The 13,653-nt window shown below is 37.5% G+C and overlaps 2 protein-coding genes across 2 annotated transcripts in view; one reads left to right on the forward strand and one right to left on the reverse strand.

Moving 5' to 3' along the window:
- Positions 1–8,970, reverse strand: part of eno1b (enolase 1b, (alpha)) — a 15,525-nt gene extending 6,555 nt beyond the window's left edge. The window contains exons 1-8 of the mRNA XM_042508121.1: positions 8,887–8,970; positions 7,248–7,342; positions 5,052–5,147; positions 4,353–4,411; positions 4,154–4,223; positions 2,604–2,737; positions 1,822–2,044; positions 954–1,151 (exon numbers count right to left, since the gene is read on the reverse strand). Of these exons, the coding sequence (XP_042364055.1) occupies positions 954–1,151; positions 1,822–2,044; positions 2,604–2,737; positions 4,154–4,223; positions 4,353–4,411; positions 5,052–5,147; positions 7,248–7,332 (865 nt within the window). The 5' untranslated portion in view covers positions 7,333–7,342; positions 8,887–8,970. The remainder of the gene's footprint in view (positions 1–953; positions 1,152–1,821; positions 2,045–2,603; positions 2,738–4,153; positions 4,224–4,352; positions 4,412–5,051; positions 5,148–7,247; positions 7,343–8,886) is intronic.
- Positions 8,971–9,815: 845 nt separating this feature from the next.
- Positions 9,816–11,475, forward strand: ppil1 (peptidylprolyl isomerase (cyclophilin)-like 1). The gene is made up of 4 exons (XM_042508172.1): positions 9,816–9,999; positions 10,527–10,681; positions 10,796–10,864; positions 11,201–11,475. The coding sequence occupies exons 1-4, from the start codon at positions 9,944–9,946 to the stop codon at positions 11,416–11,418; spliced, it is 498 nt and encodes a 165-aa protein (XP_042364106.1). The 5' UTR covers positions 9,816–9,943; the 3' UTR covers positions 11,419–11,475.
- The last annotated feature ends 2,178 nt before the right edge of the window (positions 11,476–13,653 follow it).

Genomic DNA, 13,653 nt, shown 5'->3' on the forward strand with positions numbered 1-13,653 from the left:
TATATATAAAACACTATAATATATGATGTTCTTTTCTTTTACTTTCAAGACAAGCTGACATCAGTTCGCACGGTTTCCCACACATTCATTTATTTGTGCTGGCCAGCCACAGTTAGTACATCTGCTGTCACTNTGAAAGTAAAATAAAACACTATAATATAAGATGTTCTTTTCTTTTACTTTCAAGACAAGCTGACATCAGTTCGCACGGTTTCCCACACATTCATTTATTTGTGCTGGCCAGCCACAGTTAGTACATCTGCTGTCACTGTCAATCTGCCTTTGATTTAAATTTTTTGTAGCTGGACTGTTCATGAGGAGCACTATTGGAATATATGTATGTCATTCAGTTATGCATTGCACCACACTCTCGGAGTGCAGAGCAAACTATGGACACAGACGGAGCAGCAGAACCTCAGGCACAGTGAACGTGAAACTTCACTGTTCATTACGCTGGGTCAAAGTTTGCTTACACTCACCTTTCTGCAGAAGCTCTTCTCATCCATCGATCTGACCAAATCAACTGATCAACTATCCTTAAATTCCTCAAACTTAAAAAAAAAAAAGAACTCGCAAGTTCCGCCCATGCTATGCCCATGGACCCGCAAAAATGTCCAAACTCAGAGGAGACACAGAATCATAAATAAATTTAAAAAAAGAAAATGCTGACAGCGAGACTGCAGACATAAAAGAGATGAGATGCTGACCATTCAGAGCAGAATGGGCTTTTTTTGGGAGGGCAGTCAAAAGCGTTTTTGAACATAAAAGCATGTAAACATGTTCTAGTGGAAACCAAAAACTCAAGTATGAAATTAAAATGAGCATAATAGGTCCCCTTTAAAGAACAGCCAACACGTAGGTGCTGACATACATTACTACTAATTTATATTGTCTGTTCTGCTCTCTGTCTGCTAAATATTGTATAAAAAAAAGAGAAAGTGTGTGAAGGTTACCTGGATAATCCTTCACAAAGCTCTTGTAGAGATCAGCCAGCTCGTCGGGAGTGATGTAACGGCTCGGGTCGTCAGGAGACTTGAAGTCCAGGTCGTATTTTCCGTCCCTGTAGAATTCAGACGCTGCCACATCCATGCCGATCACAACCTCATCTGTGTATCCCGCTTTGGTGATGGCTTCCTTGATCAACTCCAGAGCTGCAGAGTTACACAATCAATGTGAAAATCTGAGTCGTGAAGTATTTATTTTCATGATTTATGCTCTGAACTTTGCATAGATGCTGATTTCCACACTGAGTGGCCAGAATAAAATGAACCCCTACAATGTCATGAAATCCACTTCATTAATCCTGTAACAAATATTACCTACGAAACATACATTTCTAATGGCTGACATTGGCAGAAATTTTTTTAACAGTAATTGGTATTTTTTAGAGTGGGTTTTGCATGATTTTGTGCGATCCAACATTTTTGCTGTTTACCAAGAGAACACACTCCATTAAAACACCACCGCCAACTGCAGTCCCAAAATGTTCTACAGAAACAAGTCGACAAACAAAAAATTGAAGTCTCAAAAAAAAAGTTTGAGTGTATTTCTTACTGTGCGTGCATAATGCATTATATGCACATCTTCTTTTTCAGACTGAGAGGTTTCTTAAACAGCTGCACAGTAAGCAGAACATTGTGCAGATTTTCTCAGTCAAACTTTTTACTTTGTTTTCACTGGCAGCACATTTGGTTAAACACACAGTCACTTTCTTCATTACAATAAAAGGAAGCTTCACTTCCCACTGTTTTTTTTGGAGCCTGAGAGCTGTGCTAATCTTGAAGTTGTAGGACAGTTAAATGTATCCTTCCTCTAACATACCTTCCTGGTTCTCCAGGATGTTTGGGGCAAAGCCGCCTTCATCGCCCACATTGGTGGCATCCTGACCATATTTCTTCTTGATGACGTTTTTGAGATTGTGGTAGACCTCCGCTCCAATGCGCATGGCCTCTTTGAAGGTGCTCGCGCCGATGGGCAGGATCATGAACTCCTGCATGGCGAGCTTGTTCCCAGCATGAGAGCCTCCGTTGATCACATTGAAGGCCTGATGGAGAAAAACGAGAGCTGTGACGCAACAATGAACTCAATTATGTTGAAAATCTGTTTATCTTTTATATAGTCTGTTCTACAGAGCCATTTGTGGCAAATTTTCAATAAGGTTCAGAGGCCCAGTTATGTGGAACAGCTTTTCTGCTTCACTCCACATTTTTGTTTTTAAAAAGACCTTAGACAACTTCTCATGATGAAGTACATTACCATGTAGTAAATGAGTTGCGATTCTGTGTGTAAGCAGTGCAAATACCTGTTTGTATAATCCCTGTTTTACTTTCTTTCTTGTTTTTTTATCTCTAGTATTACTTGTTTGGAATTTGTATTCTCTTTTTTTAAATTTTTATTTAAATATTTGCCTATTTGTAAAGTGGTGGTAAGCAAATTTAGCCTAATTTGATTTTAATGTTAGGTAGATTTCTCAACCAAGTTTTTTTTCCTTTCATCCCACCGGTGCATTTTCTTATGTTATTGTATTTTTTTTTTACTTTTTTTTTTTAAATTATATGACCCAATAAAGAACTTTAAAAAAATGATGCCTGTAATTTCCTTACCGGAACAGGCAAGATGACCTCTGGGTTTCCTGCGAGGTCAGCGATATGACGGTACAGGGGGACATCTTTCTCTGCTGCACCAGCTTTGCAAACAGCCAGGGAAACACCCAGAATGGCATTTGCTCCAAATTTGGCTGTTTGGAGAAAAAAAGAATAGAAAAACATGAACTCATCATCATTTTATATCTATATCCAGTGTTTGTTGATGATTTGAGAAGCCTCTGTCCTACTGCAGTCAGCAATGACATTATTAATGAAACTCAGATTTACGCACATGGGTCAAATTTCACTGGAGAAACATCTACACATCAATTTAGCAGGCCAAACACAGAGCCAAACAGTAAAAACTTTTATTATCCTATTCAACTGAGCAGGTGCTTTTCTTGTTAAACATAAGAATGAAGGCAAAAACATGCCAGAATTGAAAATGGTTGCCTCACCAGAACTCCACCATAGTCCAGATAGTACTGAAGACTGTACTGCAATGTTCATGTATATGGTTGTTTTAGGACCTTTTCACAGCAACCTCATTTGGTCTGGACTTTTGTTCTTTGCAGTTTGATCTGAACCAAACTTACAGTGAAACCTTACTGAGACCAAACAGCTGAACCTTGGTCCCATTAAAAGAGATGAACCATGGTTGTGGTGTTAAAACATTTTCTGGATGGTTTAGACTTCAACACCAATTACACAAAATGTTGGCAGGCTTTTGTCAAGTGATAGAGTCATGTAGTGCCTCAGTGCATAGTGTGTAAGTGTGGTGTAGGCGGCAGAGAGAGCAACGATGACTGCGCTCAGAGCAGACAGGTGTCAGCGATCGGACCAGAGGAGAAATTAACAAATAAGTTGTTAAGTACATTATAGGTTTCAAATTTTTTGTCCATGAACAACAAAACATGACAAAAAAGAGTCATGGTAGCACAGCGGGACAGGAGGAGACAAATTTAGCTTCATTTTCACAGCACAAAAAACCTTTTAACACCTGCTGACAGTTGGCTTTTTAGTGCAATGGGAGTGCGTACAATCGCCGTCCACACCCGGGTAAAATGACTATACAGCACGTGGCTTTTTAATCCCCTCCGGCTCTGATCGGCAATGATGGAAACACGACGCCCAGGTGAAAGCAGTAATTTCAGCTCCTTTACCGGCGAAATGCAATGACATGCCATCACTAATTACCACCCGCCTCCTCCTAGATGCTAATTATAGTGGTAAAGGGGTATTCATAAAGTGGGAAAAAGTTGTGAAAAAAACTAACAAAAAATTAAACATTTTTTAATTATTTTCCAAGAGGATGAGAGAGAGCGGATACAGGAGGGTGGGAGAGCCCGTCTTCAGACCAATCAATGTCAAGTATCGGCGGATGCCAGTCACATAGGTGATGACAGCAGGACACAGGTATGTCATATGTTCTTTAGTGCGTTTGCAAAATTGCATTGTAAAACCAAAACTAAATTTATACAATTTAACAAAAATGCTTCGTTCATGAATAGTTGGGACTGTGGTGTGAGAAGGCCCCTTAGATTAACATTGTGATTATTGTCACTTACATTTATTTTCTGTGCCATCCAAGTCAATCATCATCTGGTCAATTTTCTCTTGCTCCACCACAGTTGCATCCTGGAGAGACGAGAAGAACATGTTGGGAATGATTCATATTAGCACTGACTACAATGAACAGTACAAAGTTTCATTTAAAAATTTGGGAAACAAAGCACGCAGACAACAGAGTAAGAAGGATCTACTTACACTACCAATGAGTGCAGGCGCAATAGATGAATTTATGTGATCGACAGCCTGTGACACTCCTGCGACAGAAAGATTAGAGTGATTTTTTTTTCTTACATTATGGGCAAATCTTGTAAAGAGTTTGAAAGACTGCAATTTAGAAACACATGCAACATTGATTCCTCAAATATATTTACAGAGGGGCATGCAATAGTATTTATTTTATGTTGTTTTTTTTTTTTTAGATTAACAAACATATTTACTTTTATTCAAAACCTCAAACACAATCTTATTTCAGAGTCCATTAATCAACAGGCTGCACTTCAACACTGGAGTAGAAGCATGCTTTCATGACAGATCACCATGCACATCATATCAGGGTGATTGACAAAAGCATTCAATGATGAGTTATGATGCTGATGTGTAATTAAATGGTTGCTTAATTAATTGTTTTTGTTGTTCTTAATTGAGAGGGACAGGCAATAGAAACTCACTGACCCTTTCACATCTGGCAAAGAAGAGAGAAGGGAGAGTGAAGATGAAACACAGAAAGACAGAAATGAGAAAGTATAATATAGTATGTTCCCTTGACACTGAATTCTACTTTAAACCTTGAGGGCAATAAGAGTTTTTAATATTAGATGAAAAATACTAAAACCACACCTTACACTTAACTTAATCTATCCTTTTAAAAAGTAAACACTAAATAGGCGTACAAACCTTTCCCAAGGTAGTGAGTCTTGTCATTGTCCCTGAGCTCCAGGGCTTCATAGATTCCAGTAGATGCACCGCTTGGCACAGCTGCCCTGAACAAACCTGGGAAATGGACGGTGAAAAAGTGCAGGGGAGGATATAAGAGTGATGACATGACAGATCACTGAAGATGATGAAATTAATTTTGATATTGAGGCTGCAACACATGGGCAACATTTATACATTCACAATTCCCACACATTTCTTATCAATTCATTTTCAAAACTCTTTCATAATATTTCGCTCCATTTGACTTTATATTAGTAGTTTAAAATGGGTAGACAGTACATTATTTAACATGTACCTCCCAGGTATTTGCAGATGAGCACACCGCTAGTGCTTGCCAGCTTTACTCGCTTGTTAGATATTCCCACCAACTAGCTGCTTATGCCAGTAGGTCAAACTGGGATATATGGGTACTTTGCAAAGTGTCAAGGCCATGACCGCTATTTTGGAGAAAGAAAACTGAAGATCCTGGAGTAAAAATACAATGTGACTTGTGTTTGGATTTATTTATCTTTATTTGCACAACAAAACCAAAACAAAAGTACAAGAAAAGATTACAACAGACTGTGCAGGTGAGATAACAACTCCATGAAGCATTGTAAAAATGTCTCACCAAAATAAACAATGCAAACAATAATGAAGACAAAACGCTCCTGAGGAGATATGGTGTGCAGAATCAGTGACATCTTTTAAATCACTTCTTAAAACTCACATTTATAGACTTGCTTTTATTTGATGTCACCTTTATTTACTTAATAATATATTTATTATTTTATTTTATTCTATTTTAAAATCTCTTTCTCTATTCATTTAACTGCTCTTACCCTATTTATTTGTACCTCATCCTTCTTATGACCTCCTCTTATCATCTTGTCACATTTTAAATGATCTGCTAGCTCATATATCTCTTATTCATCTGTTTTTATCATCTTATCTTTATTTTAGCCCCTCTGACATGATGTCATCTCGTCTTGTTAGATTTCCATTTTTATTATTTTTATAGTCTTTTACTGCATTTATTTTCATATTTTCTAAAAACTTCTAAAAACACAATGTACTTTATTCTTGTTGACCTTTGTCAACGTATTTTGTTCTGGCCTTTTCGACTGTCCTACACCTTTCTCTGTTTGGTTTGACAGTTGATGTCTATTTTTATTATTCCCTGAGTTCCTGCCTTTGCTTTGTCTGTCAAAGCACTTTGTAAACAACTGTTTTTAAAGGTGCTATATAAATAAAGTTGTTATTATCTAAGCATATATATATATTTTGACAAGTCTCCAAGAATTTATTTCTTGTTACACAATCATTAGTTTTATGTATGTCTAATAACTGTTTTGCTAACTTAGTTGAACCTGAACCTGAGCATATGGATACTTAAATATATATAAATAAATTTAGGTTAATCTCTGTCATGTCCTTTCAGTCTACCGCCGTCCAAGTGAATCAATGACCCATCAATGACTCATCACAGTGGCTGCATACTGCTTATCACGATAATATCTGGTAATTTAGTCAAATATATTTGATTGAATCATCACTTACCTTAAGGCAAGTGTTGTCTGAAAATAAACGACCTGTTAACAGCCAACTGTTTGATCTACAGGCTGAGATTTAGTTGGAGACGACAGTCTGCTATACTTTATAACTGTATTGTTACTCAAGCTAACGTTAGCTTTCCATGTCACCAGCAACATTTTACCACACTGACAGTGAGTATTCACGATCTTATGTGCCTCAAATCTCAGCGTGAAAGTCTTGGTTAACACGCTACACAACAGCTTTTCCACATTTTCCTGTTTCTCCTCTGATGTGACAGAACGTTTCTTGCCACCAAAAAGGGGCGTGGCTTTGGTGATGACACGATACCGATCTGGTCTATGTCTGTTACGTGATACTGGTAACGTTTCAACAGTCACACAACGCAGTGCTAGATTTAAAATCAGTTACACAAGGAACTTATTTTACATAACATTAGACATGTCCTGAAATTTTTATAAAACATATTTTAAACAATAGCCAAAATGGCATATATTCAAAACTTATCCATATCTGTTAATTCCAAACTATTTCCAGGCCTAGAAAACAGTTTTCCTAATTTCAGAACTTTGTGACTGTGGGACATCCTGTACATTTTTTAATAATCGTATTGTTGCCTACCTTTGTCAGTGTAAAGGTCAACCTCCACCGTGGGGTTTCCACGGGAATCAAAGATCTGTCGGGCGTGGATCTTGGTAATGGACATGGTGTGAGACCTTGAAAAGAGAAAGAGAAGTTAGACTTTTAACTATCTTACAATTCTCTGGACACAAGTGTACTGCAGCCTGTAAAAACTCTGGTTGGAGACACAAGAACAATGTGAATAAAAAGTCAATGCTATCTTAAAGTTTCTGTTAATATCGGCGCACCTCTTTACTCTCTTTTCTCCTTGAAGCTTACTCACAAAAATACCCTGACCTAGCTGCAAGCTTAGGAGCGCTAACAGGCATGCTACTGTCCTAATTGGATTAGACCTTCTCATCTGATTAATCACATGGCAGTGAGGCAATGTAAAAGTTGCTGCATCCGTCAAAGCTAGGTTAAGCTTACAGCAACAGACGCATCTAAGATTTGGTCATGATGCCACCTTGATTACAACAGAATTTATGGCGTAGTTTAGTCTCTGTCATTCAGCGCAAAGCATGGTATCCACTATAATCCCTCTCCTTTACACGCCACACAAACAAGCAGGCAAACAAACAGACTACAGACTGTAATTATTTTGATCATCTACCAACTGTTTTCTCATTTTACAAAACAAGAATGCCAAAAATTAAATGTTCAGATTCCCCTATGTGAAAATTTCATGTTTTTCTTACTCTTAGGTTGTTTGTTTTACAATATATATATATATTTTTTACTGTTGGTCAGACAAGACCAACATGTTGATTTGGCCTCTGGTGGACTTTTTCTTCCTTTTTTTAAATTTAGAAAAAAATATTAAGAGATCAACTGATAATGACAATATTTGTCTGTTCAGCACTACAGTTTAACACATCTATCACGAGTTTCACACTAAAACTCAGCTGAGAAACAATCAGTCAGTGTTTTGCAAGTCACAAGAAAGTCTCAGGTCTAGTACATGAAGACCCGAGTCAACACTAACGAGTCCTTTTGGACAAAATCACACTGTATGCTACTCGTAATGGGGACCTTTCATTACTCAGTTGGACAATAAACTTGATTTTCAACGCTTTTAAATAAATACATATAAATTGCTAGAACACGTGCATTATCTATTCACTTTACACAACAGTTAACTTTACATATGGGTCACTGCCATTATGGAAAAGCACTTCATCCCGAGTAATTCTTGACCTTGACACAAATAAACTCAAGGTCAACTTCCGAGAAGGGAAGGAAGTGGAGTTTGAATGAAGATGCTTTTATTTTTTTGTTATCACTGCATCTCATTCTGCATGTGACAAGTTCCGCTACATTACTTTAAAGTATTTGTGATTTATCTAAGATTAATCATTGCATAATATCAACACGTCGCAGACCACTGTCTAACCAAATATAATAGTAAGTTATCAAAACTTTAAGCAGAGCGTGAACGTGTCAAAATTTTATCCAAACCACAAACACATTTCCGATTCTTGGTTCGGTTGCGGCTAACATTAGCTAGCTAACGTTAACAGAACTAACTGCCCCGTAAAACAACAGCAGGAGCCTGTTGACGGACTACACCCTAAAGACAAACAAACACGAAATATAAGTGATAATAAAAGCTGGAGATGTCGCAGACAGGTGACTTTACCTTGCTGTAAACTGCAGAAAAGTTGAGATAACTCAGTTGAGGAGAAGCTAACGATAAGTGCGTAGACGAGTGAGAGAAGAAGAGTTTTACGGCAGTTTTAAGCCCTCGTGTGTGTTTTGCTGCCCCCCTGGTTATCAATGTGAACTACACCATATGGACTCAAAAGATACAAAAAAAGTTTTGAAGTCGCAGGCTCCCCCCGATGCTGAATAAATATCCAAAACACAGAGAAAACATATAACGCAAGTAAAAATAAAAATTTGTCTAAATCAGTAGAGGTGTACGATAATACTGACACATAATCGATAGTGACAGATAATGGCGACCAACTGCTGATATCTGCCATTATCGCAAAACTATATTCTTTTTTCGTTATTGAAAAAGTGGACAAAAAAATCAACCCAACAACGAAATGTTTTTCGTATTTTGCATAATAAATGAACACTACATATATCAAAAAGTATTGTATTTTATGTCTCCATCTGCTGGTGGGTCATCATGACAGGGGTATGCATAAGATGATAATTCCTCTTCAGAAGGGACTTAATCACTAAAATTAGGTGGGAGAAAAAAAAGTGAAGTGTCGATATCGACCAAATGAGTTGTTATATATCAGCATATTGGATACCGGCCAAGAAATATTTGGCATTCCCACTAAACATCATAAAAGAACAAGTTAAACTGCATCATAAAATGTAGAATAGGCCAGACTAAAATTCAGAAAATATACATGAAGGCATCTGAATGCAGTACAGGAAAGGTGATGTTTATCTAGGTTTCAATATTGCATAGGAATAAATGCTTGTCGTTGACGATTCAGGCTCTAAATGGTTAAAAGGATTAAAGGAGTACTACTAATAAACAGTAGAGGGCAGCAGCGCCCCAGCGCCTGGTCTGCCGAATCCAAAAGACAAGAAGAAGAAAACGTAGGAAACGAGCGGCAACCACAGAAGAAGACAGAGATACATTGAATGAATGTGCTCGGCTGATAAGTCACTGACTTTTTTACTCGAATAAGTTTATTAAAGATCGCTGTAAGGTGCTGTTTGGACTGATAATGTCGGGAATACCTCCAGACACATGGCAGCCGCCAACAGTGTCTTTGGACACGACGTAAGTTTTTAATATCCCCGCTGAACGCTAACTCGGCTAAGCTAGCTCTCAGTAACGGTGTGTTGTTATCTGGTGTTAGCTGAACTCTAAAACTGGCTTTAAATTATCATTTTTATTATCAACAACCCGTCAGAGTGTTTCATGTTTCATACATATGACATTTTAACTGTACACACTGTAAATTGTTGTATCTTGTATTTATATAATACCCTAAGAAGCCCCAAACCCTCAAGTGGGTTAGAAAGGCTTGTTTTTAGGGATGTCCTGATCAAGTTTTTTTGCCCCGATCCTAGTTATTTGATACTGAGTATCTGCCAACACAAAGTCCCGATACGATACTTGTTTACCTGGATAACACAGCTACACAAGTGAGTGGCAAGTGCGCATGTCCAGTTGGGTTGCTGAGAACATTAAAACCCTCTGAATTGTCTCTTTAATGAATCTTATTGTGAGGATATTGAGTTGGGAAACAGAGGACCCTGGGATCAAATAGATAGGCCTCCACTAATACTGGCCATGTATTGCAGGATGGGGACGATTGTGGTGGAGCTGTACTGGAGACACGCACCAAAGACCTGCAAGAACTTTGCAGAGCTGGCCAGAAGAGGCTACTACACCAACACAAAGTTTCACCGAATAATCAAAGAGTTCATGGTGCAGGGAGGAGACCCTACTGGAACAGGTGGGTTCATCCAGTGCACTTTAAATCCAAACAGGTGGAGCAGCTGTCGGTAGGAACTGGCTCGAGAGCTTGAGAGTTTTTGGGGTTTTTTTCTTATCTTTGTACCTCAAACAGGTCGTGGTGGTGCCTCCATATTTGGTAAACAGTTTGAAGATGAGCTGAACCCAGAACTGAAGTTCACAGGTAATTACAGCAGAAAAATTACAAGGCTCCCGTAATCTTTAGTTATTATGATTAACATCTGTGTCAGTACAGAGTCCTTAATGTTTGTATAATTTTTAATTCATTATTTTTTTAACTGTTATTGTTATTATTCCTTTTACAAAAACTACATAGAATTTTTTACAGAGCTGTTTTATTAAACTGCATTAGTTTAAGAAGAGCTGAAATCTGATTAAAATGGATAATTTTAGAATTACAGATCCCTGACATATAATACTTCAGTGATACTTGAAGGGTTTTGAACTGTGAAAAAGTCATGCAATTTAAATTCTCTCATTTCATTTGCGTGTCTGTTAGGTGCCGGTATTCTGGCGATGGCCAACGCAGGACCGGACACGAACGGAAGCCAGTTCTTTCTCACTCTCGGACCCACTCAATGGTTAGATGGAAAGCACAGTATTTTTGGAAGAGTATGTCAGGGGATGGGAGTGCTGTACCGGATTGGGATGGTAGAGACGAGAGACGATCGGCCAGTCGATGATATCAAAATCATCAGAACTAATGTACCCAATTAAACAAATGCTGATATCTTTTTTACACTGATTTTTTTAAAAATAAATGTTTGTTAAACATTTCAGTGTGACGTCCCTTAATTGTATCGGGCTATCAGGGTTCCTACACAGCGTGGAAAAGTATGGATTTGATTTTAGTCATTTCCAGGTCTGGATAAGGATAGAAAAAAAAGAGAGTATGGAAAATATTTGCAAATCTAGGCCCAGACTCTTCTTAAATATAAATTTCAGAATTTAAAAAAAAAATCCATCATAAATGCCAAGTGCTCTGTCATGGTGTTTGGAGCAGGCAGCCAGCACAGCTGTAATGTTTGCCACTGTTACCAAAATCAGCTCTGGAGCCAATGTAAAGAAGGGCTTGTGGTCAACAGAGGGCGTTGCACGTCATAAACAGTAGAAGCAAAGTCGGGGATTACACTGATAAACTGCAAACTTGGTTCTGTTATTTAAGATTTTGATTTTTACCCCAAAAAACAAGCACAGGGGGCGACCTCTAGCTCACTTTGTACAGGGTCCCTGCGGATCCTTAAAAAGTCTTAAAAGACATAAAATTCATCAATCTATAAATAAGGCTTTATTTGATATAAAAATGTCTTACATCAATCTGTCAAAAGCCTTAAATGCAAGGACATTGGAATAAGGATATCAAGAGTCTCATTTTCTGATGTTGCATCATAAAAAATATCAATTGGCCATATCTTTCTTTTTTTAAAAAAATAATTTACAGGATTTAACATTAAGCAGATCTGAATAGAAAAAAACCCCAACACTCATACATTTACAACAGCCTATCAAATGAAAATAAGCTTTTTTTCAAGACATGTATATGTACAGATGCGGGAGAACAAATGATTCTCATGACTTATTTGTTCCTTCCTCAGCTGTCTGAGGAATGGCTAATGCCTGAAAGTCACTCGTGTAGAGATAATCCAGTTCATTTTTATGGGAGCATGCACTAGTGTGCGGACCTCTTTCACCTGTTTTTGCTTGGCCAGCACATAATTTTCATCACTTTTAGATATGCGTGCTGCTTGAACATTTGTCATGGATACATTTAGGCCTATGATAACATATGTTCATTGTTTTTCACATGTTCCACTAAAAAGTTTTTAAAATCTTTAGCGTTTAACATGGATCATCTAACCTTTTAACTTTAAAACATTTGGGCTGAATTGTACCTAACTCAGGTAACTGATGCAACTTTATGTGTTATTTTTCCTCAGTTTGGGGTATTTTAAAATTGGCCCTAAATTGCTTTCCAGAGATTATTAAAAAAAGTCCTACAAATTCACTGTACATCAAAATAAAGTGTGTTTTTAACAAACTTGTGGTTCATTCAGAATAGATCCATGACCCACTTTTGGACCACGACCCACCAGTTGGGAACTACTGTTTTAGTCCACTCTCTTCACTCACTTGTATTTATAATGAAAATCAACAAGCCATGTCGCCCCAGAAAGTATTTTATTATATAAACCTAAAGTCATGTAAAAAGACAAAAGTTACATTTGAAAAAAAAAATCCCACATCAACATGATAATCCAAGAAAATACTATACCTAAAAAAGCAGAAGCAGAATTTAAGGCGATATAGGAGTTGCAGCAGCTTGAAGCAGCAAGCAGCTGAACCCTAATTTTGACAGCCTGAGACATTTATTTGGCTTAATATATGTTGAAAAATACACATTGACTATATAAAATATTAGACTGATAAAAACACCCATTTCACTTAAATCAATATAAGTCACAAAGAAAATATAAGTCATCTAATGAGATGAGGCCGAGTAAGGTATTTAAATGTAGCAAAGCAGAACAGTTGGTTTTAGTTTCAGGTTGCATCAGAGCAGTAAAAAAATAAACTTGTATCTGAGAAATCAATTTTAACACCACTGACAATGTTGATGCCGTAGTGTCAGGACCTTCAGAGAGTTTCACAGATGGGATCACATGAATGACTCGGTGTGTAATAATAAAAGAATCACTGCAGCTCAGGCCTTCTCAGTTAGAAAAACAGGAGAACAAAGGAAAGAAGAGCTGCAGAAATGAGCAGCACAGATATTTGTCTGACCCGGAAAAAGCCATGAAAGTATGTACAGAAGAGGAGGTTGTGTAAGGTAAAAACTGAGTAATGAGTAACTAACACAAGCACACACAAGCTATTTTTTTAGCTTTAAAAAACACGTACATACTGAGCCCGTAGTCAAATGTGAACATCCATGTTCAAATCCTCTAAACTGTT

This window comes from Plectropomus leopardus, chromosome 2, assembly GCF_008729295.1.
Source record: "Plectropomus leopardus isolate mb chromosome 2, YSFRI_Pleo_2.0, whole genome shotgun sequence".
Lineage (NCBI taxonomy): Eukaryota > Metazoa > Chordata > Actinopteri > Perciformes > Serranidae > Plectropomus > Plectropomus leopardus.

What these genes read in the sequence shown, in the direction of transcription:
- ppil1 (XM_042508172.1), top strand. Translation starts at nt 9,944, where the DNA reads ATGTCGGGAATACCTCCAGACACATGGCAGCCGCCAACAGTGTCTTTG. An exon ending in ACAGTGTCTTTGGACACGAC is followed by an intron (nt 10,000 to 10,526) that starts GTAAGTTTTTAA and finishes CATGTATTGCAG; the next exon opens with GATGGGGACGATTGTGGTGG. An exon ending in CCCAGAACTGAAGTTCACAG is followed by an intron (nt 10,865 to 11,200) that starts GTAATTACAGCA and finishes CGTGTCTGTTAG; the next exon opens with GTGCCGGTATTCTGGCGATG.